This window comes from Quercus robur, chromosome 2, assembly GCF_932294415.1.
Source record: "Quercus robur chromosome 2, dhQueRobu3.1, whole genome shotgun sequence".
In the NCBI taxonomy this organism is placed as follows: domain Eukaryota; kingdom Viridiplantae; phylum Streptophyta; class Magnoliopsida; order Fagales; family Fagaceae; genus Quercus; species Quercus robur.
The window spans coordinates 28773415-28792376 of NC_065535.1; the positions used below are offsets into that span (position 1 = coordinate 28773415).

Here is an 18962-nt window from a genome sequence, read left to right on the forward strand (position 1 = left end):
TTGAGTGTCCAATCCCTATCTCCTGAATCAAGGCCCACAGCCATAGACATGACCCCAAATAGGTCCCAGCGTCGCCCCTAGGCTTAGCGAAAATCACATTTATTGTGCCTAATGCTAGCCAAGGAGCTCCACCCCTCTGATACCCAACTCCTGAATGCCCGAACTGACCTATAGGCTGATGCAAGAATTGACTTAGCTTCCCTGCCTTCACCAGTTGATCTAAGTGATCCCGTAAAGTTCTACAGTCCTCTGTGGTGTGCCCTTTTTCTTGATGATAATGGCAATAAAGGCTCTGGTTCCTCTTGGAAGGATCCCCACCCATCTTATTGGACCATTTGAAATATGGTTTATTCTTTATCTTTTCTAGTATTTGATAGACTGGCTCTTTAAATAATGAATTAATCACTTGAGCCCCCGCAGATGATGTCTGATTGGAGAAGTCTCTCCTACAGTAGTTATTATGATATCCTCCTCCCCGAGGATCCATTTTCTCTAGGAAAACCTTAGCTTTGCCCTAAGGACAAGCTTCATTCACAATGATTTCCACAATTCATGTTTCATTGGGAGCCCCACTTTAAATGTTCTCATTGTTACATCTTCAAAATCTCCATCTATTTCATTGTATGTTTCCCAATACCTATCCAAGTAGGTCTTAAGAGTCTCACCCTCCCTCATGGCCATGGACAAAAGAGAGTCCAGGGGTTTTACTACATGTTACAAATCTTGCTCCAAATGCCCTTGTTAGCTCCTCAAAAGATCTTATTGACCCCTCCTCTAAAGCATCAAACCACTGCATAGCCACAAGCTCGAGGCTGGAGGGGAAAACCTTGCACATGAGGGCTTTATTGCCAGAATGAATTGCCATCTTTTGATTGAAATGGCTCGCATGCTCCATATGGTTAGACCTTCTGTTGTAAATGGTAAATGTTGGCTGTGAAAACCGATGGGGAAGCCTGGCCTTATTGATTCTTCTAACAAAGGGTGATTTAGAAATTTGTAGAAGTGCTTTACTCATCACATCATTCCCCATGCTATGGTAAGATGACCCTTGCTCGCTCTTGTACTTGCCTTTTTCTAGTTTATCCTAGTGTGATGATGCTGAGAAGGACTCATTGGATGGAGTTCTTGACCTATGGCAATATGAGCGATCCCTACTTCCCCTTGATCCATCACTTGATGAGGGTGAAGAACTCCTATCATGCTCCTTTCGCCGCAGTTTATTGTGCAAGTGATCTATCTCAAGCTGAAACTTTCGAGTCTCTTGATCATGTGAAATATGACTTTTGGTCCTCAAGTGACTCCTTTCTGTATGTTCAGTGTGATAAGACTCTATCATGACACTTGGTGTATGGTGCATGTCTCTCATTCGCTCCAAATTTACAAATTAATTTTCCCTTTGTGAACCAATAGACTCCTCTCTATTTTGCTCCAAGTTGGCCATGACTACTTAGGATAAACCCACAACAATACTTTTTCCCACAAACGGCGCCAATTGTAAGGACATAAAAATCAAATAGCCCAATCCCACTTAGAATATTAAGGATTGTGCAGCTCAACTATGCCCAAATCAATAGATATTTGTAAGAGAGTAGGTTAAACAAAAAAGGAAAGGGCTTAGCCCGAGGACAAAAATAGGGAGAGCTTCACTACAAATCAAAGTTTACGTATATATAAGGCTTATCACAAGCTTGCCCGAGGAGGCAATCTTACACAGAATTATACACTGTTCACTTTCTTCTCTCAATGCTCTTGTTCTAGTTTCTCTCTTTCCTTTGTTTTTCTCTGCCTCCCTTTCACTTAGAAGTTCCTTTTCCTTATATACTTCTCAGCCCTTTACATCTTGGCCCTCCATCTCCACCTATCCAGGCTCTCACTATGACACTTGTCCCCTTAAACTTCTGTTGAAGGTGGTAGAAGGAGTTGGTTAGCTGTGGATTCTACTGTTCAAGTCACTTCCTCATCAATGCAACTAATAAAGCTGTTGTCAGTCATTTAATGCAGAGGCAGTAGGATAACTCTCACTGGAGACTTCCCCTACTTTCCATGATTCTCTCTCTACACCTCATCCTCCTCGTTTGGACTTCCCAGTAGTCTCTTGTCTCTTCCCCTCCCATCCTCGGGTAGATCCCCTCTTCGGGCTTATGATGCCTTAATAATGACGATAACAGCTTATTGAACCTTTCCTTGGTCCCCGGGCCCCCACATATATATTGCATCAATATTAACCACTAGTTAGGCCAAATTAGGTACTAATAGTGGATTTTTACTAGTTATTGTATTATTTACAGGTATTTAATTCCTTGATCTTCAATACAAGTACTCCCTACTTGTAGTTGACCTAAATATCATACAGATAGAATATGACAAAACTTAAATACAATACTTTAAGTGTTGTTCTTTAGGTTCACCTCTTAAAATTCAGCCATGTGGCTACTTAACTAAAAAATATACTTCCATCCCATGAGAAAAAATCCATATAGCTGAATTTTAAGAAGGGAATCTATAGAATAGCACCTAAGTCTTGCTTGATAGAATATATGCATCTTACATTTATTACTATAATTTAAAAGACAGTCGTGATGGGCTTTGTAACCTAAGGGGGATGGGAGTCATGTGATTACTATAATTTAAGTGTTGTTCTTTAGGTTCCCTTTTTAAAATTCAGCCATGTGGTTACTTAACTAAAAAATATACTTCTATTTCATGAGAAAAAATCCAGATAGCTGAATTTTAAGAGGTGAACCTAAAAAACAACACATAAGTCTTGTATGATAAAATATATGCATCTTACATTTATTACTATAATTTAAAAGACGGTATTCATCAAAAAAAAAAAAAATTAAAAAATTAAAAGACGGTGGTGATGGGCTTTGTAACCTAAGGGGGATGGGAGTCATGTGGCTAAGACAGCGTGCAATAAATGCTCTAGGTTTGGAGACGTATTTTGTTGAAAAAATGATAATAATAATTTTGACATTAATGAGTTGGGCTATTCTTAATTATAAATATATAGAGAGAATGAAATCTAACTAAGTGGATGAGAAAAATGCAACCTAGAATTTGTGAAGGACAAGATAGTAGCCCTTTTTTCTTCTCTTGGCTTTAATAAGAAGGAAAAGAAAGAAGAAACACTTTTTTCTGTCTATTTCGTAAACAAAATGTCATTGGAAGATGTAGTATAGAAACGAAAAGCATAATTGTTAGTAGGCTATTTTTTTTTTTTTTTTTTTTTTTTTTGGAAGAGTAGAAGATATACATGTTTCTTCACCTGGGGGTTCAACCACCACCTAACCTTTTCCTAGGCCAACAAACGATGTTAAATGATACAATTAATTCATTTATCTGTACTACCATCTGTTAGTGTGTGTCTCAATCTCTCTCAATCTCTCTCTCTCTCTCTCTCTCTCTCTGAACATTAATCTTTAAGAGAAGCAGTCCCACACTCTTTCAAGTGCATGAGACATCATTAGGGAGTGTGGTACCAAAGAAGGTTGGAAATGGTAGGTTTGTTTCCACGACCCATTTGCCAGAAACACCTAAAGAACCAAGATTTACATTCTTCTGTTGTGTTTCTCATTTGGGTTGCATAGGGATTTTCTTGTTAAAAGAAGAGAGAGGGAGCTATTTACACTGAGAATCTAATAAGCCAATATGGGTACCTTCACATTTTCCTTGTGACCCACCCTCTCTCTCTCTCTCTCTCTCTCTCTCTCTGTGTTGGGTGTTTATTTCCACTAATATTGTGTGTTCCTGGTGGTTGTTCTGTGAAATGGCTGTGATTGGCAAAAGCAAATCTGTTTTAATATTAACTGGGAGAGTTATAAACGAGGCTGTGAGCTTCATTGTCTTTTCTGTTCTAGACCTCATTGATTTCCTTCTTTGTTATGTTTACAAATTAGTTGATTTCTTTATTGAAGCTGAATGGAAACCATGTTATTGCTCGTCTGGCAAAGAAGTCATCACTAGCAGTGGCAAAATCTTGGTTTCAGAACAAGGTGAATCCAAGATTGTTTGCCTTAGTTCCACCAAGGTGCAATTGGAGGAGATCTCAGACACCCTTTATACACGTCCTTCTCTAGTGTCTGAGGTCTCAAATTTGACTGTGACCGAACTCAAAAGGCTCAAGGTTGATAAGACCTTTGTGCAATCTTGTGAGAAAATCAAGAAAGGTGGCACGGTACGTTCATCATTCACTGTAAACTCTTCCCTTGTTGAAATGCTTCAAGGAAAGATGGGGAGGCAGCTATTACATCCCATTCCAAGATGGTCCGATTGTGATTGTAGCTTTTGCAACTCTTGGACCTCTTCTTGCAAAGAAACTCTTTTTGTAAGAGCCGAAGGCCCCAAAGGTAACAATTTATTATTTATGTTAGAATAATAGTTAAATAATTAATTTTGCATAATTTCTTAACGCGATTTAATTTTTTGTGACAAATATTATTTTATTTTGGTTTCAGAATAGATGGGTACAAGTTCAAATCTTATCTTCCTTTTAACCCATATTTAAAAAGTTAAAATGGTTAAACTTTTTTTTTGGTTTAACTTCATTTATTCACACGGTATAACTTTTTGGAATATACGGTAGTTTGTCATTTCACTAATAAATACGTAGGTAAACCTACTTTGTTAATGTCCTTTGATCGTTTTTAAGCTAATAGTTAAAAAGTAATCTGATTAATTATCGCTAATGATTCTTCTTTATAAAATCTATATCTTAAAGTTGGTCTTTGCTTATGATGTCAGAAAAAGCACAAGAAGATGTGTTGTTCATTCATGGCTTCATTTCATCATCGGCATTTTGGACAGAGACATTGTTCCCGAATTTCTCAAGTGTTGCTAAATCTAGCTATCGCTTGTTTGCCATTGATCTTCTTGGATTTGGAAGGAGTCCTAAGCCGACTGACTCCCTCTACACGCTAAGAGAGCATTTAGACATGATTGAACGCTCTGTCATCGAACCACATCAAGTTAAATCCTTCCACATTGTGGCTCATTCTTTAGGTTGCATTTTGGCTCTAGCACTCGCTGTTAAGTACCCTGGCTATGTGAAATCCCTAACCCTTCTTGCACCGGTACATTTCTTTATCTATACTATTATTTAAAGGACTTCTCCTATTTGGATTCCTCATTTTTTAGTTCAAAAATGCTTTACCCTATGTTTAAGTAGAGAAAAAAATAAATGACAATTTGGTAAAAATACAACTTTAACTCTTACTAAAACATAACCTAGAAAATAGAGTCATTTTCCTGTTAATTTTCAAATTGTTTTATTTACTTATAAATTATAAAATAAAAAAACACGGTTTTTTTTCTACAAAATAAAACCGCTAAAAAAAAAAAGTCTAGTTGTTAAATTATTTATTTCTGACAAGGAATCGACCATTTTTTAATTAAATTAAAACCTTTTGAATACAAGTCTTTTGTTTCATTTTGGTATTCTACTTTATACTTCACCCCTAACCACAGCGTGTTTTATATATACAAAAATATTTTCTTCTAAAATAACCAAATTTTTTTTAAAAAAAAAATCATACATGTCAGATTATAATTTATGAAATATAAAATAGAATAAAAAAATGGCACAAAAAGTTTGTATTTAAAATGCTTTGTCTTATTATGAGTGTTTCACTTTATCTTTTACCAATCACAATTTGTATTATGTAATTTTTTTTACTTAACAAATAATTAAATTTTAAAATGAAAAAAAAAAATCAACATTTCATAGTTTATAAAATATAAAGTGAAATACTAAAAATGAAATAAAAAATATTTATTTATTTTATCTACCTTAATTTATGAGAAATTATTACATCCATAGTATAAATTACAATCCTTATATCATAAGGGGCGGACCTCACGAGAGACTCATAGATGAGACTAATTCACTTGTGAGTGGAGGAATTCGTCGGCAACAAAAAGTATTTTGTGATTTTGACATATTAGTTTTTTTTCTTTTTCTTTTTTGATGTGACATACATGTTAATCATCTCTTTAACGTTAGATAATATTAATACATACGCCGCATGTAGGAGATAATAATAACAAGATAGACCTAATTAATAATTTATGTTAAACTAGATAATATATTAGTTTATTCATGGTTTATCAAATAATAATAATTTATTCAGGGGAATAATGCTTTAGTGTCAAACTAATAAGGTCTCCCAAACTCCCAATTGAAAGGTCTGCTGTCCGACCAACTGTCCAAATCTTGGGGCGGTTATTAGGCCAGGTGTCTTAGAACTACCCCCAATTTCCACTTAATTCCCCTTATTGGGACACGAACCTTACCTCTTGTTTGGAAAGTGGCACTCACTCCATTAAGAGCACCCACACTAGATGTGGAATATGTACCAAATGCTAAATATTTGGCACATATCTCACACCAAACCCAATTTTAGCCCATTTAGTAGATATGGTAAAATTTTTTTTTTTTTGCAACATTGAACAATACCGTGGCAAATTTGCCACAGTACGAAAGAGATATGATATATTGTTTGTTGTTTGTTTATTGTGTTGATGTGTAGTAAATATTATTTTAATATATAGAATTGAATTATAAAACATCTGATAAATGGGATGTTGTAAAATGATGTGGTAAAATAATAAAGTAAGCATTTGATGTGGTAAAATGGCATAATTTTTGGAACATCTGCTACGGATGCTCTAACCATTCATACTTAACCAAGATAATATAAAGAACAGTGATATGCAACAATATTTTCGCACAAAAATTCTAAGTAATGAATTGTTATTGATTTTCATTTTGAAACAGTCAAGAAAATTACTTTTTTATTATGTATTATTAGCATCTTGCAACGTAGAATATGCAGTGAAATCGTTATGAACGTAACATTTTTCTAATATAAATCGATATTGAAAATTCTTTCTGCATGATATGTATGATCATTTTTGGTATAACATGGCAGCCATATTTCCCGGCACCAAAGAGTGAACAAGCCACACAGTATATGATGAGAAGGATAGCACCAAGGCGTGTTTGGCCACTGATTGGGTTTGGAGCTTCAATGGCATGCTGGTACGAACACATATCCAGGACTATTTGTCTTCTCATATGCAAGAACCACAGGTGGTGGGAATTTCTTGCCAAACTTATTACTAGAAACAGGTAATTGTTCAACCTACCACCTTAGACTGTGTCAATGCTCACTCAACCTCTCAAATTCTATACATTAATTTTTGAGTACGCCATGTAGTCATGTGCATATTTTCATCTAGAGGCTTTCCAAATCAGCGCAATTTCTCTATTTTATAATCCAACTACCATAGTACCCATCCAAGATCCAACCATTTCTTTACCTTATTTTTTTCTTGGGGTCAAAACGTCAAACTCAACATATAAAAACACAACCAAAATATTTTTTTTTTTTTTTTTTTTTTTTTAAACAAACACCACTAACATTTAATGCAAGAACAATATTTGTTTGACAAAGTTTAGTTTCAAAATACTTTGAATGTATCTTCTCTAATTTACTACGTAAAAAGTTATAAGACTATCCATCTATATTATTTATACAATTCACATGCCTTATTTTAAAAAATCATATGATTAAAACTACTTGTGAATTATTATATGAACTGTCACATAGTAGATTGGAAAAATATAATTCCAAAATTGGTTTGGATCTAAATTTTTTCCATGCATAGGTTTATTATTAATACAATTATAGGCTACCTACCTCTAAATGGATCATATTAGAAACATAACGTACCTTTTATTTATTTTGTCCCTCACGCTCGCTAGCTAAACCTTTTTTTTTCTTTTTTTTCATTTAGGTCAGTAAAGTACTTCTCTCAAGATCAAAAGAAAATTATCCTCACAACTCACAATGGAAAATCTATAACTCTGCCAAAAAAAAAAAAAAAAAAAAAAGATCATAAGTAAGATTTGTCCAAGATATACTTTTAAAAGAAAAATTATAAGAACACACTCAAATTTACTCTTAGGGTATGTTTGAGATCCGTTTACTTTTCTGAAACTGAAAACTTTTAAATGAAAATTTGTTGAAAGTACTGTAGATAAAGGTAAAAGTTAGCTGAAATAATACAGTGAGACCTATAAATAGTACCAAAAAGTGCAGTAGGACCCATGAATAGTAACAAAAATAAGCTGAATAGTAAAATAATTTGCCAAAAATAATTTTGCAAAACATACACTTAATTTCACAACTTGTTAATATGTGCAATAATGAGTGGTAGACATTTTCTACTCTCTTGTACTTTTAGTCGATATAACACAAATTAACAAGGTGTGAAATTGACGTGAAATTGTATGTTAACAGGACCATCTCTGATTCTTCTCTTCCTGCTTAGTTTTGTTTGTTTAATGAATTTCCCTTCTACCAACAAAAAAAAAAAAATTGTCGTGAGAGTTTAAAGATAGGTGTCTCATCTTTACTCTTGAAATGGCCGTGCCCGTGCCCCAGCTAGTACAAAGAAAAAGATAGTAACAGGGGAGTTTCAATTAGTGGGGGCCAAGATCATAATGGTGTTACTGCATGTTGGTACTCGAACATCAAAGTCATATTGAAATTGACAAGACTATATAATATGGGATGAAAGTATACAGTTCAGATATTGATTGGTACACGGCATAATAGACAAAAATATAGTTGGCTTTAATGATTTGAAGAAATGTCATTTTAATCTCCTTTTCAGGTAAAGAAGAAAAATATTGTTTTTTTTTTTTTTTTTTTTTTGGCTGAGAGAAGAAAAATATAGCTCTGAACTCTAATTTGAGGCCATTGGAAATGAATACAAAATTGGGATAAGGGGAGTTAAACTATTCGTGAAAAGATAGTCATTTATAAATAATATAAGAATTTTTTTTTTGGGAGAAAAAATGATATAAGAATTTTAATAATAAATATTCCCAATTTTGTTGGTCAAATTGTTTATTACACTATTACTCACATTTATACTTGAGTTCAAATTTTTATTTAATTAATTTAGTTTGTGTTTCATATAACTTATTTTATTTTGTTTTGTTTAAAGTAGGTTGGATAAAAGTATAGTGGTATCTATAAAATATATTAATTATACCTTAGCCAATATATGAATTAAATGTTTTCAAATTATTTTTTATTTTATAAATTTCTTTTTGAGGTATATGATTCACATATGTGTATTTTAATTTGATCTAAAGTGAATAGAGTGTAGCTTTAACCCACAAAGTTAAAATACTAGATTCCAACCAAAATTACAAGTGTGTAAATTGTAATTAACTCAAATAATTAATAAAAGGAGGAAATTAACATTAATTTAAAAAACTAAACATATATGAGGTTTAAGTGATATGAGAAACATAATGGAAGGAAGTATCAAAGTTTAAGTGATTCAGCAAGGGATTACTTGAAATATACATGTTGAAGTGAATGTCTTAAAACATATAGAAAATCTAATTTCCCCATAAGCACAATACATGTGCCTCTTGAAAAAAAAAAAAAATGTTTTACCAATCTTACTATAAAATGTATAAAGAAATTAATAAATAAGTAATACAAAATATTTTTTTTTTTTTTAAATTGTAAAAATTATGACAAAATTTGAAAGATTCATACGTCACTTTTTTATTAAATTAATTTTATATATATCACATGATTTTTCTACCACTTTCATCACAAATTAATAACAGGTGTGTTTGTGATTGATGAACTATTGGTTTCATATGAATCCACCAACTTTTATTTGACATAATCAATGGCACATAGTAAATATTGTGTTTATAAGAAGAAAAATTGAGGGCACACCGCATTTCAAAAAAAAAAATTTGAGGGCACACCCGTCACATTACTACAGTGGCTAAGTCATAGTTCTTTTCCACTGTTTGGGCAGTTTTAGGTGAAATGTTGTTCAGACTTCAAGCGTGAATCAAGGCACACGGGGACAGCCCATCAAATTTGGTTGTTCATTTATTGTGCGTTGTTGGCCTTCCCTTCGATTCAAACTAGAGCTTATTGACAAAGACATCTATCTAACATTGTCATCAATCATTTAATTATTATGATTTTCTTTAATTATTACTATTTTTCTTGAAATCTTTTACAGGATTAGGACATTCTTGCTCGAAGGTTTCTTTTGCCACACCCACAATGCTGCATGGCATACCCTTCACAACATTATTTGTGGTACCGCTAGCAAAATTGATACATATTTGGAAGCAGTTCGAGACAACCTAAAATGTGAGGTTACTATATTCCATGGCAAAGATGATGAACTTATACCAGTTGAATGTAGCTACCATGTGCAAACAAAAATACCTCGAGCTCGTATCAAGGTGATTGAGAAAAAAGATCATATTACAATTGTTGTAGGAAGGCAAAAGGCATTTGCTAGAGAACTAGAAGAAATATGGAGGAATTCAAGTGGTTGAGACCAAATTATAAGTGTAATAATCTACTACTCCTTTTAATATTTATGGCCTGAAGTCACCATAAGTTTCTATCCAACCAAAAAAAAAAGTGGATAAAAACATGTCCTGAGGTTGGCAGAATATTTATTTACTCCTCCTTCAAGTGTGTAGTCCCTCCATGAAATTATTACCAGTGTTCTTGGAGTTGTGAAGTACTTACTTGTAACAATGTTATTTTGATAATGTTAAAATGAACATTATATCAAACAATTGTCTTTTTTTTTTTTTTTTTTTTTTGTGGTTACTTTAAGTTTTTAAAGGGACTGTGTATTTGGTCAGCTTGTATGTTGGTAGTTTATTAGTTGAAAAGTAAGAGAAAATATGGGTTTAAACAAATAAGTTGGCCTTAAGCAAATAAACCCATAATAAATACCACTTGAGTCAAGAGAATTGTGGTAAAAATTGTCATTTTGTTTATGAGAAAAGTCAAGAAATGCTCTAAGAGCATAGATTTATTTATTTATTTTTATTACTAAAAATCTTGTAACTCAATTAGTATTCATTTCTTGATCTTCTTAAGAGAGATATTCGGAGTTTAAAATCTCATATTTCTAACTAATAATAATAAAATCGTTTTATATTTTATAATGAAAACAATTGTCGGTTGTTTGGTTTTCTGTTTTGTTTTTGAGAATCAAAACAATTGTCGTATTAATATGTCATAACTTTTGTTTTGGGCCTTCACACATAATAATTCCTCCTATTAATTAATTCTAATGGTCTTGAAGTAATTGTCTTGTCAATTTGTGATGGTTGAAAGGTTGAAACAGTAAATCCCAGCCACATTAAGCTGTTCATGTAGACCACATCTTATTTATATGGCAGATTAACAGCCGCGCTTAATAAATGAAAATTTTAGTACTTTCTTTTCCATCTTGCTGCCAAGATGTGTGCAATTTCTTCTCTAATGCCTTTATTGATTGAATAATTATAGGACCATATACTTTCATAGACCCTTTGCCACAACTTAACAATAACGCTTCATAAATGAGATTTTTAATACTTTCCATACCTTCTTGCTGCCAAGACGTGTGCAACTTCTTCTCTAATGCCTTTATTGATTGAATAATTATAGGACTATATACTTTCACACATCATTTACCATAATTGAGTAATGAAGAAAAGATTGTAGATCTACGTAGAAGTAACATATAGTCAATCATAGTCTGCCACATAAAACAATTGTGATAAATAATGTGTGAAAGTGTGTGGTGCTAAAATTATTGTTTTTGATTGCTTATATAGTATCAACTATAAAGACAAATAGCCAAAGGCCTTGTAGCTGAATTGACATCTTCCCATGCACAAAGTGTTTGGGGGTCTAGGAGGGAAAGGGTTCGAGCTACGGGGGTTAGCAGCATGTTGTAATTATCTCTAAAAATATATATATATATATATATATATATAAAGACAAAAAAAAATTAAAAAAAAAAAATCAAAATCTCAACCTTTAAGAACCATGAAAGAGAGAGCACTCAAAGATTTACATGGTTTGACTTCAACCTAATAGCCGAAATCCATAATGTGAAATCTCTTGACAGCTACATATGTCTATTAAATACTTGTAGTACAATGTACCAAATATAAGGTTTATATACTAGAAAATACTTAACTAACTCTAAATCAACCATAGACTAACCTAAGATTAACTAGTTTATTCTACAAATACATGAGTCTACAGTTGGTTTAGGCTATTGGGGCCATAATATATCTAACATCTCCCTATCTACATATCCAAAAATAAAATAAATAAATAAAAACAATTACTTTGGCAAAAACGTTATAGCAACAAAACCTTAATTCTAAATTTTTTACATTCGACCTTACATTATCATCAAAAATATTAGTCAAGGTCAGCACAAGATAAAAAATCTATTAAACATTTTTCTGATTATCTTTTAATTTATATATATAATATTTTTTCTAATTAAAGATAAAGATTCTTTTTTTTTTTTGAAAGAAAGTCCCACGAGCCATCCACCATAATTAGGTGGGCAATACAGATGAGTATAGCCAGCAACAACATCATAAATTGGTGAGGAACAGAGATGACTATACATAAAGCAGCAACAACTAGAAGAAGAAAGCCTTAGAGTCAGAGATAGATCGTATGGATCCCACAAAAAGAGGTGGCAAAATTGTGAGTCAAAGTATTTGCTTATCTATATCAACAGAAGCCGACCAAAAAGAAAAACTAACCAAAGAAGCTTTTTGTGTTTATATGCAATTTTATGCATAATAGGTCATTAAGCTGGCATGTTTTCATGTGCTATTTAATTTTTATTTCGAGTTTAACATCTACACACACTACGTAAAATATTGTTGATTGATTTTTTTTTGGGGAAAAGATGATTGAATAAATATATTAGAAAGTTCAATATTATTTTATATTATTCTTCACCCCAAAAAAAAAAACTCTTATCCAAAAATATTATTTTATATGATAATATCTACATATGGGTATAGACAAGGGCGTAGCCAAGATTTTTCACTTGGGGGGCCAAATCATGTATTTATAGGTTAGTCATAACTCATAACCAATAACCATATTTTATTATTGAAATATAACTATAACTATGATGATAATGTGAGAAAAAAAATATAACTATGAGGAAAACAAATTGGTGATATGAGAAAAATATCAAATTGTGTGGAAAAAAATGATGATTGTGGAGATAATGATGAGAAAAATAAATATATTAAATTTGAAGACCAAGAATGAGAAAGAAAAACACACCAATTCAAGCAATGCACATTGCATTTCACAATTGTAAACAATTTGTATTCTTAGAAAAAATAAAAAGAAAGGCACCTGGAGGCTAGGGTTTTATTTAATTGGTTTTGGTAAAAGTGTGTATTTTGTTGAGGTGTACACTTGAGAAACTAACTAAATATTGGAATTTTAAATAGCTAAATGTGGTCATTGCTACATTTTAAAGGGAAAAAAACATAAAAACTAACACTGGACTAACATTTGTGACATTTTTTAAGGAAAGCCATAAGTTTTCATTATTTGAAAACAAAGCAAAACAACAGTAAAAAATGAGCATGAACTGTGAAGATGGTGAACATCCATAGCTAATTGGAACTCTAAAACTAAGGTTCTTCTATCCAATAGTTTAGAAAACTCCAGTTTTTTTGGCATGTAATGCAAGTAGATGGACTGCTTGGTTATCTTTTTTTTTTTAAGTATGATATGATTTAAGTCAAGAGTAATCTTGCCTCTGTAAAAAAATTTGGAGGGGCCAATCTTTATATTTTGTAGGGGCCCAATTCATTTTTAAACAATAATATAAGTGTTTCGAAAATTGGGGGGCCCCCAAGGATTTATGTCCCTCCGCCCCTGGGAATAGGGTGTCAAAGGGTAAAACTTACCTATAATATCTTATAGGTATTAAAGTAGATTCCTTGATTGTCCCTGGGTATAGGGTGTCAAAGGGTAAAACTTACCTATAATATCTTAGTGGTATTAAATTAGATTCCTTGATGTTATATTGAGTAATGAAGCACAAGTAATGTAATTTTTTCTATAGATACAATTTACTTCAATGTAATTATGTATTTAAATTTAATTAGAAATTTTAATGTATTATACCTAAAGAAGGTGTATCTAACTAAGTTTTATCCATGGTAGCAACTATTTGCTTACATAATTTTTGAGATAGGTAGATAATGGTTGTATGGAAGATGAGGCTCAAACCACATATATGAACACCATAAAAAATGTCTAAAGTTAGGGGTGTGCAGAAAACCCATCGACCCGCCAAAACCGACCCAACCTGCCAACCCGCTGGGTTAGGTCGGTTTTTAAGGTTTGGTGGGTTGGGTTAGGTTGGGTTACAAAAAAAATTTTTATAGTGAGTCGGGTTGGGTTTGGGTCATAAAATTACAAACCCGTCAAACCCAACCCGACCCACCATATTTAATATATATTTAAAATATATTATATATTTAATCAAAATTTTTTTTTTTTAAATCAACTGTAGGGCTCTTATATATATTTGTGGGGCCAAAGAATTTGTGGTCCTGGCCCACTTTTACATTGAGACCCAAGACCCGAGTCGAGGAGGGATATAGCCGAGGACATATAATAAAAGTCCAAGTAACCTTGAGACATAGCCGAGGATGGCTCTGTCCTCGGCATCCCCGAGACCCTCCTGAAAGAAAGGGAAAAAACGGTATAGGAACAGTTTTGGGAAAAACCTAAAATATTCGCGTTGATAGAGAAAGGACCCCTAGACAGTATGGCGACAAAGGACAAAGGAAAAGCTGTCATTACTGCCATTGAATACTCTGCATCTGACAGGGCCATGCTCTTCAGTTTTTACAACCACCCCCAACCACTTTGGGTATGGGCTGATGGGACAAGTATCAGTCCTGGAAAGTCGAACCTACACGTGGACGTTGGATTAGGGGTACAGGCTAATATAAAAGGAGAAGTAAGCAATCCAGAAAAGTGGCTGGGAAAAAAAGGCTAAGAACCAGAGCCTCCCAGGCCGTACCAAGGAGAGAGACTTCTTGAGCGATCATAGTTTATTTTCGTATGAACACCATGACCAACCATCGTCCAGTGACCAAGACCTAGTCTTTCAAACCCACGCTCTACAAATTATATTGTTTGGGCCCCTAACGTGCTAACCCAATATCATTTTGGGGTTGTTACGAATTGAGTCCTTACAATATTTAACAATTAAAAAAAAAAAAAAAAAAAAAAAAAAAAAAAAAAAAAAAAACCAGCTGTAGAGCAGCATTTCCTCGATTCCTCCTACTAATACTAATTTAATATATATGAAAAATATATTATATAATTAATTTTTTTAAATAACCAGTTCTTCCTATCCTATATAAAAGCCAATTAATTCACACAAATTTTAATAAATTACTATTGTTATTTAGTCATTAGTATTGTTTGCCTTTAAGAGATTACATTGATACTAATCTTTAGGTTTTTTTAATATATTAATATTTATATTTTTTTCTACTCAATTTAATAATAAAAAAAAAAATTATCAAACCCATGGGTTCAACCCGATCCAATCCGACTTATGTGGGTTAGATTGGGTTGGACTAATGTGATAGATTGGGTTAGACTTATGTGATGGATTGGGTTGGGTTAGTATCAATAGACTTATGTGATGGGCTGTCCCCATGTGTCTTGATTCACGCTTGAAGTCTGAACAACATTTCACCTAAAACTGCCCAAACAGTGGAAAAGAACTAAGGCTGTGTTTGGTTTGCGTAAAACCATTTCCGGAAAATATTCTATTTTCCGGAAATGCTATTTTCCGGAAAGGAAAACGTTTTCATGTGTTTGGCTGTCACAAAATTCATTTTACGGAAAATTAACTTTGGTGTTTGGTTCATTTATCATTTTACCAGAAAATGCAGAGAGAGAGCCCAGATCAGAGAGAGAGAGGGACGATCGCACCTCGCCGCGCATTGATCGACGAGCGCACTCGTCAGACGATCGCGCCACTCGATTGACGATCGCGATCGTGCACCGTGCCGCTCATCGGCGCGGTGCTATCGTCGGACGAGCGGCGCGATCGTCGATCGCGCCACTCGTCGGCGCGGCGAGGCGCGATCGTCCCTCTCTCTCTCTCTCTCTCTCTCTCTCTCTCTCTCTCTCTCTCTCTCTCTCTCTCTCTCTCTCTCTCTCTCTCTCTCTGTGTGGAAGTAATTTGAAGTGAAAATGAGGGGAGTAAATGATTTCCGGGTCAAAGGTGAAATTCATGGTCAACCGGAAATCATTTTTCAGAAAATAGTGTTTTCCGTGACAGCCAAACAGATGGATTTTCCGAAAAACGATTTCTGAAATTGATTTTCACCCAATTCAAATGCAGCCTTAGCCACTGTAGTAATGTGACGGGTGTGCCCTCAATTTTTCTTCTTATAAACACAACCCATGCAGACGCCTATCTAAAGTTATCAAATGGACCCCAACTGTCTTTTATTTTCTGAATGTTTTGCCTATTGAGTGGACCCCAACTGCTTGTTTTCCTAATTGAATGTTATAAACTAATGCCATTTAATCAAACCTATCGTACGCTCAGCTTGTGTTAACTCTAAGGACACGTCTTGGCCCCTCATTCAATAGATATGCCTTGTACGTCATCACACGGCAATGGGGGATCAGATTGCGGGGTCTATATATGTTGGTAAGGACTAAGCAGACTGAAGCACTGAACTATCGCGAGTGCACAGCTAGCAATCACTAGATTCAGTCATTTCAACTTGGAGAATTTAATAGCAGAGGAGAATTCTAGGTTTTCTGTAAGAGCACTAGCATTGAGAAATGCTATGCTATACTATTATACCATCCCAAAAAGCCACTTTATTACTTATACCATCCCATTTTACAATACCTCACACATCTTAAAACTTTATTATTATTAAAATATTATTATTTAATCTTTTTTTATTATTTCTTTTTAACCAATATTTTTTTTTTTAGTTCCACTTTCCTAGGCTTTCCAACCGTTTTTTTTTTTTTTTTTTTCCTCAGCCTCCCTCAACCTCTAGCATTGGTTCATCTCACAGAACCCCACACACACAGACCCATCAACAAAGCCACACACAGCCACACACACAATCCATCAAACCAGAGCCAACAACAGCCACCACACCCACCACCCAAGCCACCGATCAGAAACCACACCGCCGATTTGAAACCCACCGAAGCAAACCCATTCAAAAAACCACAACCAAAAACACCGGACCCAAGCCAAAAACAACCAAAAACCAGCCCCAAAAACACCGGTCATAGCCAAAAACCACAACCACCACACCTACGCCGTCACCCACGACCCAAACATCGGACCCACAACCCACCCACGACCCAACCAAGACCCAAACCCCGGACCCAACCACGACCCACAACCCCTTTAAGCACAAAAACCACAACAACAACCAAAAACCACAACCAAAAACACCTGACCCACGCCAAAAACAACCAAAAACCACAACCAAAAACACCGGTCACAGCCAAAAACCCACTCCGATCTCCGATCTCTGTGACCCACGCCATGACCCACTCCGATCTCCGTGACCCACAACTCACCTCAGCCATACCCACCACTTCTTTTAAGCCCCGGTCATAGCCAAAAAAAAAAAAAAAAGCAGATGAGAAAGAGATGGATGATGTTTGGGTTTGAAAGAGGAAAGAGCAGATGAGCGGTGACCGGTGCTTGAAGAGCAGATGAGCCGATGAGAAAGAGAGAATGAAGAGAACGGAGCGGTGACCGGTGCTTGAGAGAATGAAGAGAACGGAGCGGTGACCGGTGCTTGAAGAGCAGATGAGCCGATGAGAAAGAGAGAATGAAGAGAACGGGGAGAGCAGATGAGAAAGAGAGAATGAAGAGAGAGAAGATTACAGAATTTATGGGAGGAGAGAGAAATTATGGGTTGATTAAAATATATATATTTTTTTTACAATTGTGCTACAGTACAATTCTAAAGATAGAATTGTACTGTAGCACAATTGTATAATTTTTTACAATTCCTGTGTTTAGCATCCTTTGATGCAGCACATTTTGAACCATAAAATGCTAAAAAGGACCTAAATATGGCATTAGCATTTTTCAATGCTAGTGCTCTAGAGAGCTCAAGTTCATGAACATGTATCATATCATGAAAATGATGTTCATAAGTTTATCCCTAGGTGTAGCCTACTTGCTGATGATTTTGGTGAGAACTGATTAATTGAGATCAATCATCAATGTACCACAAGTTGGCTGGCAAATTAATGGAATTTGGGAGATTATAATACTCATTCCCAACAAAATTTATTATAAATTGATGTGCTAAGATTATTATAAATTTTATTTCAAAAGACTTATAAATTGACGTGTCAACTAGTAAGTACATACACATGAAAAAATAATTGATGTAACACACTCACTAATTAACATGTCATGCATGGCATGTATAAGATTTCAAGACTTGGCCAGTAGAGGGTCCCAGATTTTATTCATTAATAAAGACCTAGTAATGTACCCATGTAACCGGTTCTAATTATGAAAAGAATCCTTTATTTAAAAAAATAAAAAAATAAAAAATCATTATATAGCCAATGTGACACCAACCATATTAAGTATTAGATAAGTTAATTTGTAAATGATTTATTGTAAAATTGATATTAATTTTAACATTTCCTTAAAGTTAATTTATGCATAGCAGCATATATAGGCGATGACATTCACATACCTTGTAACATTTAGAAATGAAACGTTTGCCTAATGAAGCCGAAACTTTTGCTAGCTATCTATGCAACGTAACACCGCTATCAAGAACTTCTTCACCCAGCTATGATATGGTTTAGTTCTTTAAACTTAACTCAGCAAAAAAAAAAAAAAAAAAAATCCCTTTTGAAATAAGGGTCAACTATCCAACTTCAAATTAATTTCTAACCTACCTAAATCTGTTATAGTCAGTCTTTTTTCTTTTTTTTTTTTAATGCAAAATAGTCATGAATTTTTGTCAGTCATGCAACTATTCAACATTCGTACATATATAAATAACTACACAGAAT

The 18962-nt window shown here is 34.0% G+C and overlaps 1 protein-coding gene across 1 annotated transcript; it reads left to right on the forward strand.

Moving 5' to 3' along the window:
- Positions 1 to 3266: 3266 nt before the first annotated feature.
- On the forward strand, positions 3267 to 10642 carry LOC126713205 (probable lysophospholipase BODYGUARD 3). Its single transcript, XM_050412891.1, has 4 exons — positions 3267 to 4349; positions 4744 to 5072; positions 6930 to 7129; positions 10069 to 10642. Exons 1-4 carry the CDS (start codon positions 3770 to 3772, stop codon positions 10391 to 10393), a joined length of 1434 nt encoding a protein of 477 aa, XP_050268848.1. The 5' UTR covers positions 3267 to 3769; the 3' UTR covers positions 10394 to 10642.
- The last annotated feature ends 8320 nt before the right edge of the window (positions 10643 to 18962 follow it).